Source organism: Doryrhamphus excisus, linkage group LG18, assembly GCF_037039965.1.
Source record: "Doryrhamphus excisus strain RoL-2023G ecotype Guam linkage group LG18, RoL_Dexc_Guam_v1.1, whole genome shotgun sequence".
In the NCBI taxonomy this organism is placed as follows: domain Eukaryota; kingdom Metazoa; phylum Chordata; class Actinopteri; order Syngnathiformes; family Syngnathidae; genus Doryrhamphus; species Doryrhamphus excisus.
Window position 1 is genome coordinate 14,790,439 of NC_136374.1, and position 12,380 is coordinate 14,802,818.

General features: G+C 41.3%; 1 protein-coding gene across 2 annotated transcripts in view; it reads right to left on the bottom strand.

The window, feature by feature from the left end:
- flnba (filamin B a) overlaps positions 1 to 12,380 on the bottom strand; it is a 54,162-nt gene that overhangs the window by 6,748 nt on the left and 35,034 nt on the right. For both annotated transcript variants that reach the window (XM_058054696.2, XM_078798677.1), the window contains exons 28-38: positions 12,201 to 12,361; positions 11,740 to 12,031; positions 11,468 to 11,621; positions 8,844 to 9,033; positions 8,510 to 8,757; positions 7,359 to 7,442; positions 6,334 to 6,442; positions 3,266 to 3,406; positions 2,735 to 2,863; positions 1,050 to 1,223; positions 633 to 791 (exon numbers count right to left, since the gene is read on the bottom strand). In XM_058054696.2, coding sequence (XP_057910679.2) covers positions 633 to 791; positions 1,050 to 1,223; positions 2,735 to 2,863; positions 3,266 to 3,406; positions 6,334 to 6,442; positions 7,359 to 7,442; positions 8,510 to 8,757; positions 8,844 to 9,033; positions 11,468 to 11,621; positions 11,740 to 12,031; positions 12,201 to 12,361 — 1,841 coding nt within the window. The remainder of the gene's footprint in view (positions 1 to 632; positions 792 to 1,049; positions 1,224 to 2,734; positions 2,864 to 3,265; positions 3,407 to 6,333; positions 6,443 to 7,358; positions 7,443 to 8,509; positions 8,758 to 8,843; positions 9,034 to 11,467; positions 11,622 to 11,739; positions 12,032 to 12,200; positions 12,362 to 12,380) is intronic.

The following is a 12,380-nucleotide window of genomic DNA, read 5'->3' on the forward strand; positions in this document are numbered from 1 at the left end:
ATATCGGTTAAAACGAATTACTACTTATTACGATACTATTTTCATTTCCCGGCAAATTTCTAGTCTTTTATGATATAATTAGCTCCGTTAGTACGATACACGGTTATTATGATAATCCGGTTACTAGGATGCCCTTTTCATCTCCCGCCAGCCAATTTGGTCTGCTTATATCGATACAAAAGCAGCTTAAATCAATCTTTGCTTAAGGATTTCAATACCAAAAAAGAACACGGCGAACGGCTGCTTCCAGTCAACTTTATTTTTCACACTTCCACCACCAGAGTGCAGCACACACAGCGGAAAACACCCGTCCCTCGCGCCTACCCCTCCGGGTGGCAACACCTTCCCTATCGATAGTTCCGGGGTGAATTATGTCCCGGTAACCGGTAATCACTACAGCGTAAGTTTATTTTTATTGACTGTAGTACAAAATGTATTGTAGTACAAAGCCTGCTAGATACGCAATCCATGAACTCAAGGAGAAAATTACATGCCATATCAAAGATCCGCCCACTTTTAATGCAGTTCGGCGCAGGATCGGATATATGGATAGTCCGGTTATATCGGTATTTTTTCCGACTCCCGGGAATATCGATATAACGAGACTTTACTGTATTTTGTGTGCACGTTACCGATGTGGTTGTTAGCCATCCTTTTGAGCAGGCAGGGCTCCTCGCGGCCTGATGGCGCCATGATGGTGGCATTCAGCAGGCTGAGGTCCGCCTCGTTGATGTCCAGGAAGAAATCAGCTGCTGAGCCCAGTTTGACCTGAGAGCGACGTTGTTTGTCCTCTAAAACACACAAAATAAAACACATCTGTTCTGAATCAAAGCTAATTATTACATAATTAGGGGAATATTCCCACCAGGCCAGTCGTACCAGGTTTAGGCCCATAGATCTGCACCCAAGCACGGTAATAAATGGAATAGGTGTGCATGTGACGGTTCTTGATAAAAAACAAAATCCTTTTCTCCCTCAGGGGCCAGCCCAGTACCAATAGCCTAGTGAGAGTCTGCCCTGAACCTCTGGTTTTTGTGGAGCATCCTGACCCGTAATCCTGGCCGTGAAGGGGCTGCCCGCAATGTGTTTGTTGTTGTATTTGACCAAGATATTGTAGTCTCCCGGCAGCGTGGGCAGGTAGCTGACGCTGCACGTGCCGTCCTTGTTGTCCACACAGCTGATCTCCGCCTTGGACGGACCCTCGATAGCCAGGTCCAGGCCTCCTGGACACATAGAAGTCGACAACAAAGCTAGTCAAGTTATTCCACATACTGAATGTAAAATCATGAAACGATGAGCCAATTCAAGAAACAATACAAGCAGTTGATGTTTGCTAAATACAAGGATGAAGAGTCTTGATTTTGACACTTACTAAGGTACCCATTATGTCATTGGATGGTCATATCACCTCGTACTTCGGTACGAGGTACATTATGTTAAAAAAAAACAAAAAACCTTAAACTGTATTATGGAAAGCAGGAAGTGAACAAATGTAACAGTTACTGATTGTAAAAGTAACAGATGGAGGGGTAGGATTTATAAGCTTTGCTTCTTCCTACTCCTTTTGGACATGTGGAACTGTGAACTGATTATGTGATGCATTCAATTGTAATCTGATGCATGTTCAAATGAAATTAAACCATTACCATTACCATTACCATGAAACAGTGGAATTAGCATCCACTTCATTAGACTTGAAATCAATGTATTTCTGTAATATTGAGCTCATCATGTCAGTCTTGACGATGCAGACTATTTTTTTTAAGTTCTCCACAGTGGGGTAAGCCGTAAGAATAAGGAAAGGGTGGGCTGGTCTTCCAGAAAGGATTTACTTATTTAAGCTACTATGGCAAAAAGCTCCTTATTTATAGGAAGGCCAAGTACAGCTGAGAGAAGCACAGATAAATAAGCAATGGCCCTTGTATTGAGCCCTGTGGTACACCACTGCTGAGTGTTTGCACAAAGATCATCTCTTTAAAACCTCCAAGTTAAGAAAATGGAAATATACATGATTAAGTAACATTGCAGCTTTTAGTCTTGACTGAATGTGCTTGGGAAAATGAGCAATGTCTCTACTACTGAGCCCTGTGGGACACCACTGTCTAAGATGAGGCTCTCCAGAAGACCTGTTGTAAATAAAACTCCACCTCCAAGTTAAGAAAATGGAAATATACATGATTAAGTAACATTGCAGCTTTTAGTCTTGACTGAATGTGCTTGGGAAAATGAGCAATGTCTCTACTACTGAGCCCTGTGGGACACCACTGTCTAAGATGATGCTCTCCAGAAGACCTGCTGTAAATAAGACCTGCTGAATAGATACTTGAGCAATGTAGGCGGGTAATACAAGATGAATATATAAAATATTATATTTTTTTTTTCTTAGGTTTCGTCAAATGCAGCTTATTTTAATTTTTAAAAATGACTGCACGGTGGTTAGCACACAGGACTCACAGCTAGGAGACCCGAGTTCAAGTTCTTCCCGTGCATGCGTGGGCTTTCTCTGGGTACTCCGGTTTCCTCCCACATTCCAAAAACATGCTAGGTTAATTAGCGACTCCAAATTGTCCATAGGTATGAATGAGAGTGTGAATGGTTGTTTGTCTATATGTGCCCTGTGATTGGTTGGCCACCAGTCCAGGGTGTACCCCGCCTCTCGCCTGAAGACAGCTGGGATAGGCTCCAGCAAAAATAAAATGAATTTTAAACAATGATATATTGCCTTCTCTCACACCTTCTGAGGCATCCTCCGTGTTGACGGTGAAGGCAGCTGTCTTGTTGGCGACTCCGTAGCTGAGACCAGGACCGTAGGCTGTGACATTTGGGCTGCTGCCGTGGTTGACGTAGAACTGAAGAGGAGATTCTGCAACACAGCATAAACTCGTATCAATGCTATCCAACAAACCATGCCTTAACTTAAACCAAAATGGAAGGCAAAGGTCTTTGATTGATGTGTGTGGTTTGTAATCACATGTGGTGTTTGGACTGTGGGATCACCCCACACACACACACACACACACACACACACATTGTCGGGATGTGATGTCATCATTGTCTTCAAGATGTACGAGTCTTCAGGCTAGCAAAAGCATGCCGCATGTATATTTTTTACACACAAACACACAATCATGACTCCAGCTCTCCTGCACGCCACATGTTCACCTCTGACCCCCCCCCCCCCACACACACAAATCAGACTAATAGCAAGTTAATTAGGGCCAGCTTCCCAGCATCACCAATTAGTATTTCTGCTTTGTGATCACACCTGGAATGTGCGTGCCGTTGTGTTTGATGTGCATTTCGTGAAGTCCGGCCTCGGTGGGCGAATACTGCACCGTCACTGTCCCGTCCATGTTGTCCATGATCAGAGGCTGAGCAGACTTCCCTGAAGGCATTAGCACCTCGCCTGAAAGACACGAGTATTAGCGGTGCACCAATGATATCTTCATCCTACGTCCTATACATGCAATAAAACAGTGATATCGTTATGACACACCAGAGTGTGTACTTTGTCTATTAAATTGGGTAATATGAATGTAAAGGGGACTATAGGGGTGTTAATATATGTCTAGAGGGCTCTAATCATGTTAAAAATTGTATTTAGAAGGTCATAAACAGGTTTAAAGAATCCTAATTCTTGGAAATTCACTTATCGCGGTCAGTTCTGGAACCAATTAACGGCAATAAACGAAGGATTACTCCACTTAACATCTAAAATCCAGCTTACTATGTCTATTAAATTGGGTAATATGAATGTAAAAGGTGACTATAGGGTTGTTAATATATGTCTAGAGAGCTCTAATAACATTAAAATGTAATGTAAAGGTGTTAATATATGTCTAGAGGGCTCTAATCATGTTAAAAATTGTATTTAGAAGGTCATAAACAGGTTTAAAGAATCCTAATTCTTGGAAATTCACTTATCGCGGTCAGTTCTGGAACCAATTAACGGCAATAAACGAAGGATTACTCCACTTAACATCTAAAATCCAGCTTACTATGTCTATTAAATTGGGTAATATGAATGTAAAGGTGACTATAGGGGTGTTAATATATGTCTGGAGGGCTCTATTAATGTTAAAATTTGTATTTAGAAGGTCATAAACAGGTTTAAAAAATCCTAATTCTTGGAAATTCACTTATTGCGGTAAGTTCTGGAACCAATTAACTGCAATAAACGAAGGATTACTCCACTTAACATCTAAAATCCAGCTTACTATGTCTATTAAATTGGGTAATATGAATGTAAATCTGACTATAGGGGTGTTAATATATGTCTAGAGAGCTTTAATAACGTTAAAATGTAATGTAAAGGTGACTATAGGGGTGTTAATATATGTCTATAGGGCTCTAATCATGTTAAAATTTGTATTTAGAAGGTCATAAACAGGTTTAAAGAATCCTAATTCTTGGAAATTCACTTATCACTCACACTCTGTGTTCGTGGCCACTTAACATCTAAAATCCAGCTTACTATGTCTATTAAATTGGGTAATATGAATGTAAAGGTGACTATAGGGTTGTTAATATATGTCTGGGGGGCTCTAATAATGCTAAAAATTGTATTTAGAAGGTCATAAACAGGTTTAATGAATCCTAATTCTTGGAAACTCACTTATCACGGTCAGGTCTGGAACCAATTAACTGCAATAAACGAAGGAGGAACTTAATTGTTTCAATTTTCAATTTACAATGAATAAAAGAAGAGGAGGAAGTGGATAAATATAGCAATACAGTTAACATTTGCACACTCTAAAAAACGCAGTACACATTGTGTACTTATTCAAATGTACAGTAAGTGTGGAAGTGTGCAATTTGGACCACAGCCACTGTCTCATGTCAAATACTTCCCTTAGTACACAATTATTATTAAGATTACTACTGTTATTCCATCATCGGGGAAACAAATTTGTTAGCTTTCATGTTTCTACTCCAAATAGTTCAAGGACAGCTTCACATTGATTTTGAGCCTGACTTTTCTCCCCCAGAATGCCAGAATTAGTAAGTTCAATTACGGTACTAAAATCAGATATCAACTGTTGCCGCCAATAAAAATTCACTTCCAAAACAAAGAGAAAGGCACACTTTGTTCTTCCGATCATTGACCACTTCAAACATCCTGATGGGCTCATTTGTAAAAATATACAAGTCAAACAATCATTTACAAAAGCATTTCCTCACGTCAGTCGCCCCCGCTGGCCGGCACCGATGGGAAACAGATGTTTGGGAAGCTGCTTGGTCTTCCCGAGTACATCACAGAGCTTTGCCAAAACAAGCACTTCATTCATTAAGACTTCTAATGCTACAAACCTGCACTACACTGTGTATACTCTTCAGGAGAAAACATATTCTTTGAATTATGAGCTTCACACTTGGCTAATTCTTGTAGCCGGTGGGCAGGAAACAGAATTAGCTTCATTTGCGGAGAATGTTCCTGACAGGAAGACGTAATGAGGCTGCTCCTGTATTGACAACTTACAAAATATGCTCATTTTTGGCCCTACACATGATAACCCACACAGAGAGCTTTCTAGAACTTCCAGATTCCAGCTCTCTTTCTGCAGTGTTTCCATGGACTTCCAAATTTAATTTATTCCACCCGCAGCCCGCCTCCTGGCACACCCACTTCACTGTGATTGGTCACACTCCCAAGTGCTCCCGAGGACTTCTGGATATGTAGGTCCATGGGTATGCTCATTTTTGGCCCTACACATGATAACCCACACAGAGAGCTTTCTAGAGCTTCCAGATTCCAGCCCTCTTTCTGCAGTGTTTTCACAGACTTCCTGCTTCCCGCCCAAATTTAATTTATTCCACCCGCAGCCCGCCTCCTGGTCACTCTAAGTGCTCCCGAGGACTTCTGGATATGTAGGTCAATGGGTATGCTCATTTTTAATCCACACAGAGAGCTTCCAGATTCCAGCTCTCTTTCTCCAGTGTTTTCACGGACTTTCTGCTTCCCCACCCAAATTTAATTTATTCCACCCGCAGCCCGCCTCCTGGTCACACTCCCAAGTGCTCCCGAGGACTTCTGGATATGTAGGTCCATGGGTATGCTCATTTTTGGCCCTACACATAACCCACACAGAAAGCTTTCTAGAGCTTCCAGATTCCAGCTCTCTTTCTGCAGTGTTTTCACGGACTTCCTGCTTCCCGCCCAAATTTAATTTATTCCACCCGGGGCCCGCCTCCTGGCACACCCACTTCACTGTGATTGGTCACACTCCCAAGTGCTCCCGAGGACTTCTGGATAGCTAGTCGAGCTGTGACCATGTTAGCATCACTTATTACTGAACAGGTATTAAATACATGGACGTGAACATTGTCTCTCACCAGTGATTTGTCCCCTCTTGAAGGAAAAGGGGATGACCAGGTCAAAAGGTCTGAAGCCGCTTCCATTCACGCTGTCGCTGACGACCTCGTAGTTGTTGTCCGAGGTCACCTGGTGAAAACAAGATGGGAGGGGCACATGAGTTTGATGGCCTTATCTGCAGGCGGAGAGGAGTGCTGCTGCTATGAATCCAGCAGAGGGCGCTGTCAAGCACTTTTTGTAATACATGTGTAAAATTGTACATATTAAAGGGGACATATTATGCTTTTTCCATCTTTCGGAAATATAAATGTAGTTACAATGTTGTATTATTGTGTTAAACTATCCCAAAGATTCAGATAATGAGGTTTGTGCATTTAAAAAAATGAGCCCTGAAAGAAGTTTGCAATGGCAATGAACGTTCACTTTTTTCTATCACCAACGCCCTGTGATGTCACAGTGATTCCACCGTGTTAGCACGGAGTGTGACCAATCACAGCGGAGTGGACGTGCCTAGATACGCCCACAAGTAGAATAAATTGGAAAGCCAAAGGAAATACAGCTGGAATAGGTACAGATTGTGGGAGTCCTAGAAAGTTTTCTGTGCGGGTTATTGTGTGTCGCTGCTCTATAGGAGTCCATGACTCGATACAAAGGGCCAAAAAATGAGCATAATAGGTCAGCTTTAGCCATTTAATTGTAACGTATGAAATAGTTTAGAGCGTAAAAATTGACATTTTCAGGATGCATGCACACAAATGGTGGAAAAAAAATATATAAATAATAATAATAATATACATATCCAGATATCCTCAGGGAGAGATTTATGTTACTATGATACTATGTCTCATCTATAAAACACAAATTAAATGCAGTCAAAACTGCTACGTGTGCCAGACGGGATGCCAGACGCAATGGCAGACAATAAAGCAGTGTGTTGCCTTTCCATCTGTGCATGGAAAAAAAAACCTCTGACATAATACTTTTAATGTACGGACTATACGGCTGGTCCACATCAGGAAAACTGCCGGTGTGTGCGTGTGCATACCCAGGGACGGAAGCCAGCTCCTGCTGGAGCAGCTTGCTGCTGGAGTGACGTCTGCTGTTGGATCATGGGTACCTCATCGGTTGCCTGCGCACACGACAGGAAGCTTTAACGTCCACACATTTGGACAAGTTGGAACAATGTCTACAGCAATTTAGGACAAACCAAATCTACAATCATAGGGTTTTTTTTTCTTTTTCAACAAAGAAACAAGACTACTAGCTATTTGCTATTTGCTTGAACGAGGATTAAAAATCAACATCTTAATTAATCTTAATTAATAATGGTATAATTTCATTTGAACATGCATCAGATTACAATTGAATGCATCACATAATCAGTTCACAGTTCCACATGTCCAAAAGGAGTAGGAAGAAGCAAAGCTTATTAAATCCTACCCCTCCATCTGGTACTTTTACAATCAGTAACTGTTAAATTATATTAGAAAGGCAGGAAGTGAACAAATGTAACAAAGAGAAAAAATAAAAAAAATGAAAAAATAAATAAAATAATAAAAATAAAAAAATAAAATACAAAAAATAATAAAATAAAAATAATACATAAAATCAATAAAAAAATTAAATATATATATATTAAAAACGTGAATTATATTAGAAAGGCAGGAAGTGAACAAATGTAAGTTTTTTTATTTATCTCTTTTTATTTATTTCTTTTTTTATTTTTATATATATATATATTTTTTTTCTTATTTTTTGTCACATACCGAAGAATGAACCATACAATGACATAATGGGTACCATAGTAACTGTCAATATGGTAATAGTAATGGTTTAATTTCATTTGAACATGCATCAGATGACAATTGAATGCATCACATAATCAGTTCACAGTTCCACATGTCCAAAAGGAGTAGGAAGAAGCAAAGCTTATTAAATCCTACCCCTCCATCTGGTACTTTTACAATCAGTAACTTACATTTGTTCACTTCCTGCTTTCCTAATGTAGTTTAAGTTTTTTTTTAAGTTTTTTTTTGTTGTTTTTTGTATTACGTACTGAAGCACAAGGTGATATGACCATACAATGACATAAGGGGTACCGTAGTAAGTGTCAATATAGTGATATGTATGTCTTCTAGATTTGACTGATAACATCAACCCCATCAAAGCTTCATGTCATCGTCTGAGCTCACTCACCATGACTTGGAAAGGACTTCCAGGTATGTTTTCTCCTCCGAAGCGCACAAAGATGACATATTTCCCAGGCTTTTCAGCCGTGCAGAAAATATCAAAGGTGCCGTCCTCGTTCTCCATGACGTCAGCGTCCACTTCACTGCCGTCCGGCTGCACCACCACGCAATTGACCTTCCCCTTACCGGCTCCCTTTGCGTTCACTAGCAGGGCCAGCTCCTCACCCAAGGTCACCATGGGCCCCACACCCGAACCTGACAAGGGGGACATTAACATTTTATTTGTATATTCAAGCTAAATTTTGAATATTTCTTTTCATAAATAAAACAAAGTGACAAACCAGTCGCAATACACTTGCTGGCATCTCCTGTTGTCGTCGCCTGGACTTTGTAGGGCGATGTAAGGATCTCGTCGCCGCCGTACTTGATCATGATATTGTAGCGGCCCGCACGGTCCGGTATATAAGACACCTGGTATGTATCATCTCCATTTTCATGGAGACTAAGCAGCTTAGGTTTACCGTCCTGGTCCTGAGGGAAGGTACAGCAGAAGATGGGAGACTTTAACATGTGTCTGAGGTCACACCCAAGACCAGCTTGTATCAAAGTATCAAGTATCAAACATTGGTGCATGTGCTTTGCCTTTTTTGCACCACGATCAGTAAGATCTGGGTGCGAATCCCTCCCCTGTGCATGTCCGGTTTTCTGCCATATTCCACTAACATCCATGTTATGTTTATTGGCGACTCCAAATTGTCCATAGGTATGAATGTGAGTGTGAATGGTTGTTTGTCTATATGTGCCCTGTGATTGGCTGTAAAACTATAGACAAGATTTTGGGTTACAGTGTGACTTTTTCATGCATTTTTCAGACATTGTATCTGGACCTGGTGGGAGACTGTGTTAAGGGAAGGTATGTATTAATATAAAATCATGTTGGTAGCATGTAAAAAAGCCATTACCAAAAAGTTATTTATATAAAATCATGTTGGTAGCATGTAAAAAAGCCATTACCAAAAGTTATTTATATAAAATCATGTTGGTAGCATGTAAAAAAGCCATTACCAAAAGTTATTTTTAAAGTGAAATAACTAAATTGTATACAGTGTATGTCCAGTTCTCCCTTTTTTGTTTTGTGTTTGTTTGTATTAATGTTGACGTTTTGTTTAAAAAAAAATTAAAAAATAAAGTATTTTTTTTAAAAAAAGGATTTGCATTGTGTTTTTTTTTAATGTACAGTGAAGAAAATAAGTATTTGAACACCCTGCTATTTTGCTATTTCTCCCACTTAGAAATCATGGAGGGGTCTGAAATTTTCATCGTAGGTGCATGTCCACTGTGAGAGAGATAAACTAAAAAGAAAAATCCAGAAATCACAATGCATGATTTTTTAACAATTTATTTGTGTGATACAGCTGCAAATAAGTATTTGAACACCTGAGAAAATGAATGTTAATATTTGGTACAGTAGCCTTTGTTTGCTATTACAGAGGTCAAACGTTTCCTGTAGTTTTTCACCAGGTTTGCACACACTGCAGGAGGGATCTTGGCCCACTCCTCCACACAGATCTTCTCTAGATCAGTCAGGTTTCTGGGCTGTCGCTGAGAAACACGGAGTTTGAGCTCCCTCCAAAGATTTTCGATTGGGTTCAGGTCTGGAGACTGGCTGGGCCATGCTAGACCCTTGATATGCTTCTTACGGAGCCACTCCTTGGTTTTCCTGGCTGTGTGCTTCGGGTCGTTGTCGTGTTGGAAGACCCAGCCACGACCCATCTTCAATGCTCTGACAGAGGGAAGGAGGTTGTTCCCCAAAATCTCACAATACACGGCCCCAGTCATCCTCTCTTTAATGCAGTGCACTCGTCCTGTCCCATGTGCAGAAAAACACCCCCAAAGCATGATGCTACCACCCCCATGCTTCACAGTAGGGATGGTGTTCTTCGGATTGTACTCTTCATTCTTCTTCCTCCAAACACGCTTATTGGAATTATGACCAAAAAGTTCTATTTTGGTCTCATCTGACCATAAAACTTTCTCCCATGACTCCTCTGTATCATCCAAATGGTCATATGCAAACTTAAGACGGGCCTTGACATGTGCTGGTTTAAGCAGGGGAACCTTTCGTGCCATGCATGATTTCACATCATGACGTCTTAGTGTATTACCTACAGTAACCTTGGAAACGGTGGTCCCAGCTCTTTTCAGGTCATTGACCAAGTCCTGTCGTGTAGTTCTGGGCTGATTCCTCACCTTTCTTAGAATCATTGAGACCCCACGAGGTGATATCTTGCATGGGGCTCCACTCCGATTGAGATTGACCGTCATGTTTAGCTTCTTCCATTTTCTAATGATAGCTCCAACAGTGGACCTTTTTTCACCAAGCTGCTTGGTAATTGCTCCGTAGCCCTTTCCAGCCTTGTGGAGGTGTACAATTTTGTCTCTGGTGTCTTTGGACAGCTCTTTGGTCTTCGCCATGTTACAAGTTAAAGTCTTACTGATTGTATGGGGTGGACAGGTGTCTTTATGCAGCTAACGACCTCAAACAGGTGCATCTGATTCAGGATGATACATGGAGTGCAGGTGGACTTCTAATGGGCAGACTAACAGGTCTTTCAGGGTCAGAATTCTAGATGATACACAGGTGTTCAAATACTTATTTGCAGCTGTATCACACAAATAAATTGTTAAAAAATCATGCATTGTGATTTCTGGATTTTTCTTTTTAGTTTATCTCTCTCACAGTGGACATGCACCTACGATGAAAATTTCAGACCCCTCCATGATTTCTAAGTGGGAGAAATAGCAAAATAGCAGGGTGTTCAAATACTTATTTTCTTCACTGTATATTCTAAGCTCCACAGGATTAGTTTCCACGCTGAATATCGAAGTTACATTGCAATTTTTCACCCCTGCCTTAAGGCTTGCCACAACATGATAGTCGTTTTGTGTAAGGGTGTCAACTCACGGTGATGAGCACGCTGAGTTTTCCCTGGCCTGCTTGCTTGGCGTCGATGTTGAACTCAACAGGGAAGCTAGCAAGGACTTTGCTGGTCAGACCGGGGCCGCTGGCTCGTACTTTACTTGCATCGTGAGTGGGCAGGACCCGCAACCTAAAAGGACTACGGAGAAATAAACACAAATGTCATTGCTGGTAAAAAAACAGGCTGATTTATTCTGAAAATACACAGTGTAAGAGTAAATATCCAACCAAAAAATACATGCAGTACCACTTAGTACCTGCGGGGCACGTCCTCATCTGCATACTGGACCGCCACAGAGTACAGGCCCTCCACAGATGGCGTGTAGGACACCGTGTGGGTGCCATCGCTGTTGTGCACCACTTCCACCGGCTCCGAAACGCCTTTGGGGGCGCTGACGGTTACGGCAAGCGGGGCCTCACCAGCCTTCCTGCAGTCCACAGTGAACGACTGAGGAATGTGGGCTCTGACCCCTTGACCCACACCTGGACCAGACACTTTGACCTTATGGGGGTCAACCATGTCCTGCACAGGGACTTTGAAGGGACTCCCTGGAAAACATCATTCAGTATAGTGACATCTTGCTAAACGTACACTTCGAATTAAACGTTATCGTTATAAAAGAACATATTTAAGATAATTTTTATCGTTATAAAAGAACATATTTAAGATAATTTTATCAAATTATCAAAAAAGTCGAACCAGACAGTCTTCATCTACCTGGGATGTGCTCTCCTCCGTAGGTGATATTGATGTCATAGATGCCCGGTGTAAGTGGAATATACTCCACACTGCAGCTGCCATCTTTGTTGTCTTTGCACGCCATCTTTGACTCCGATGGACCCTCCACGGCGATGCCGAGACCCCCTGTGCCCGCCCCTCTGTAAAAATATACATTTT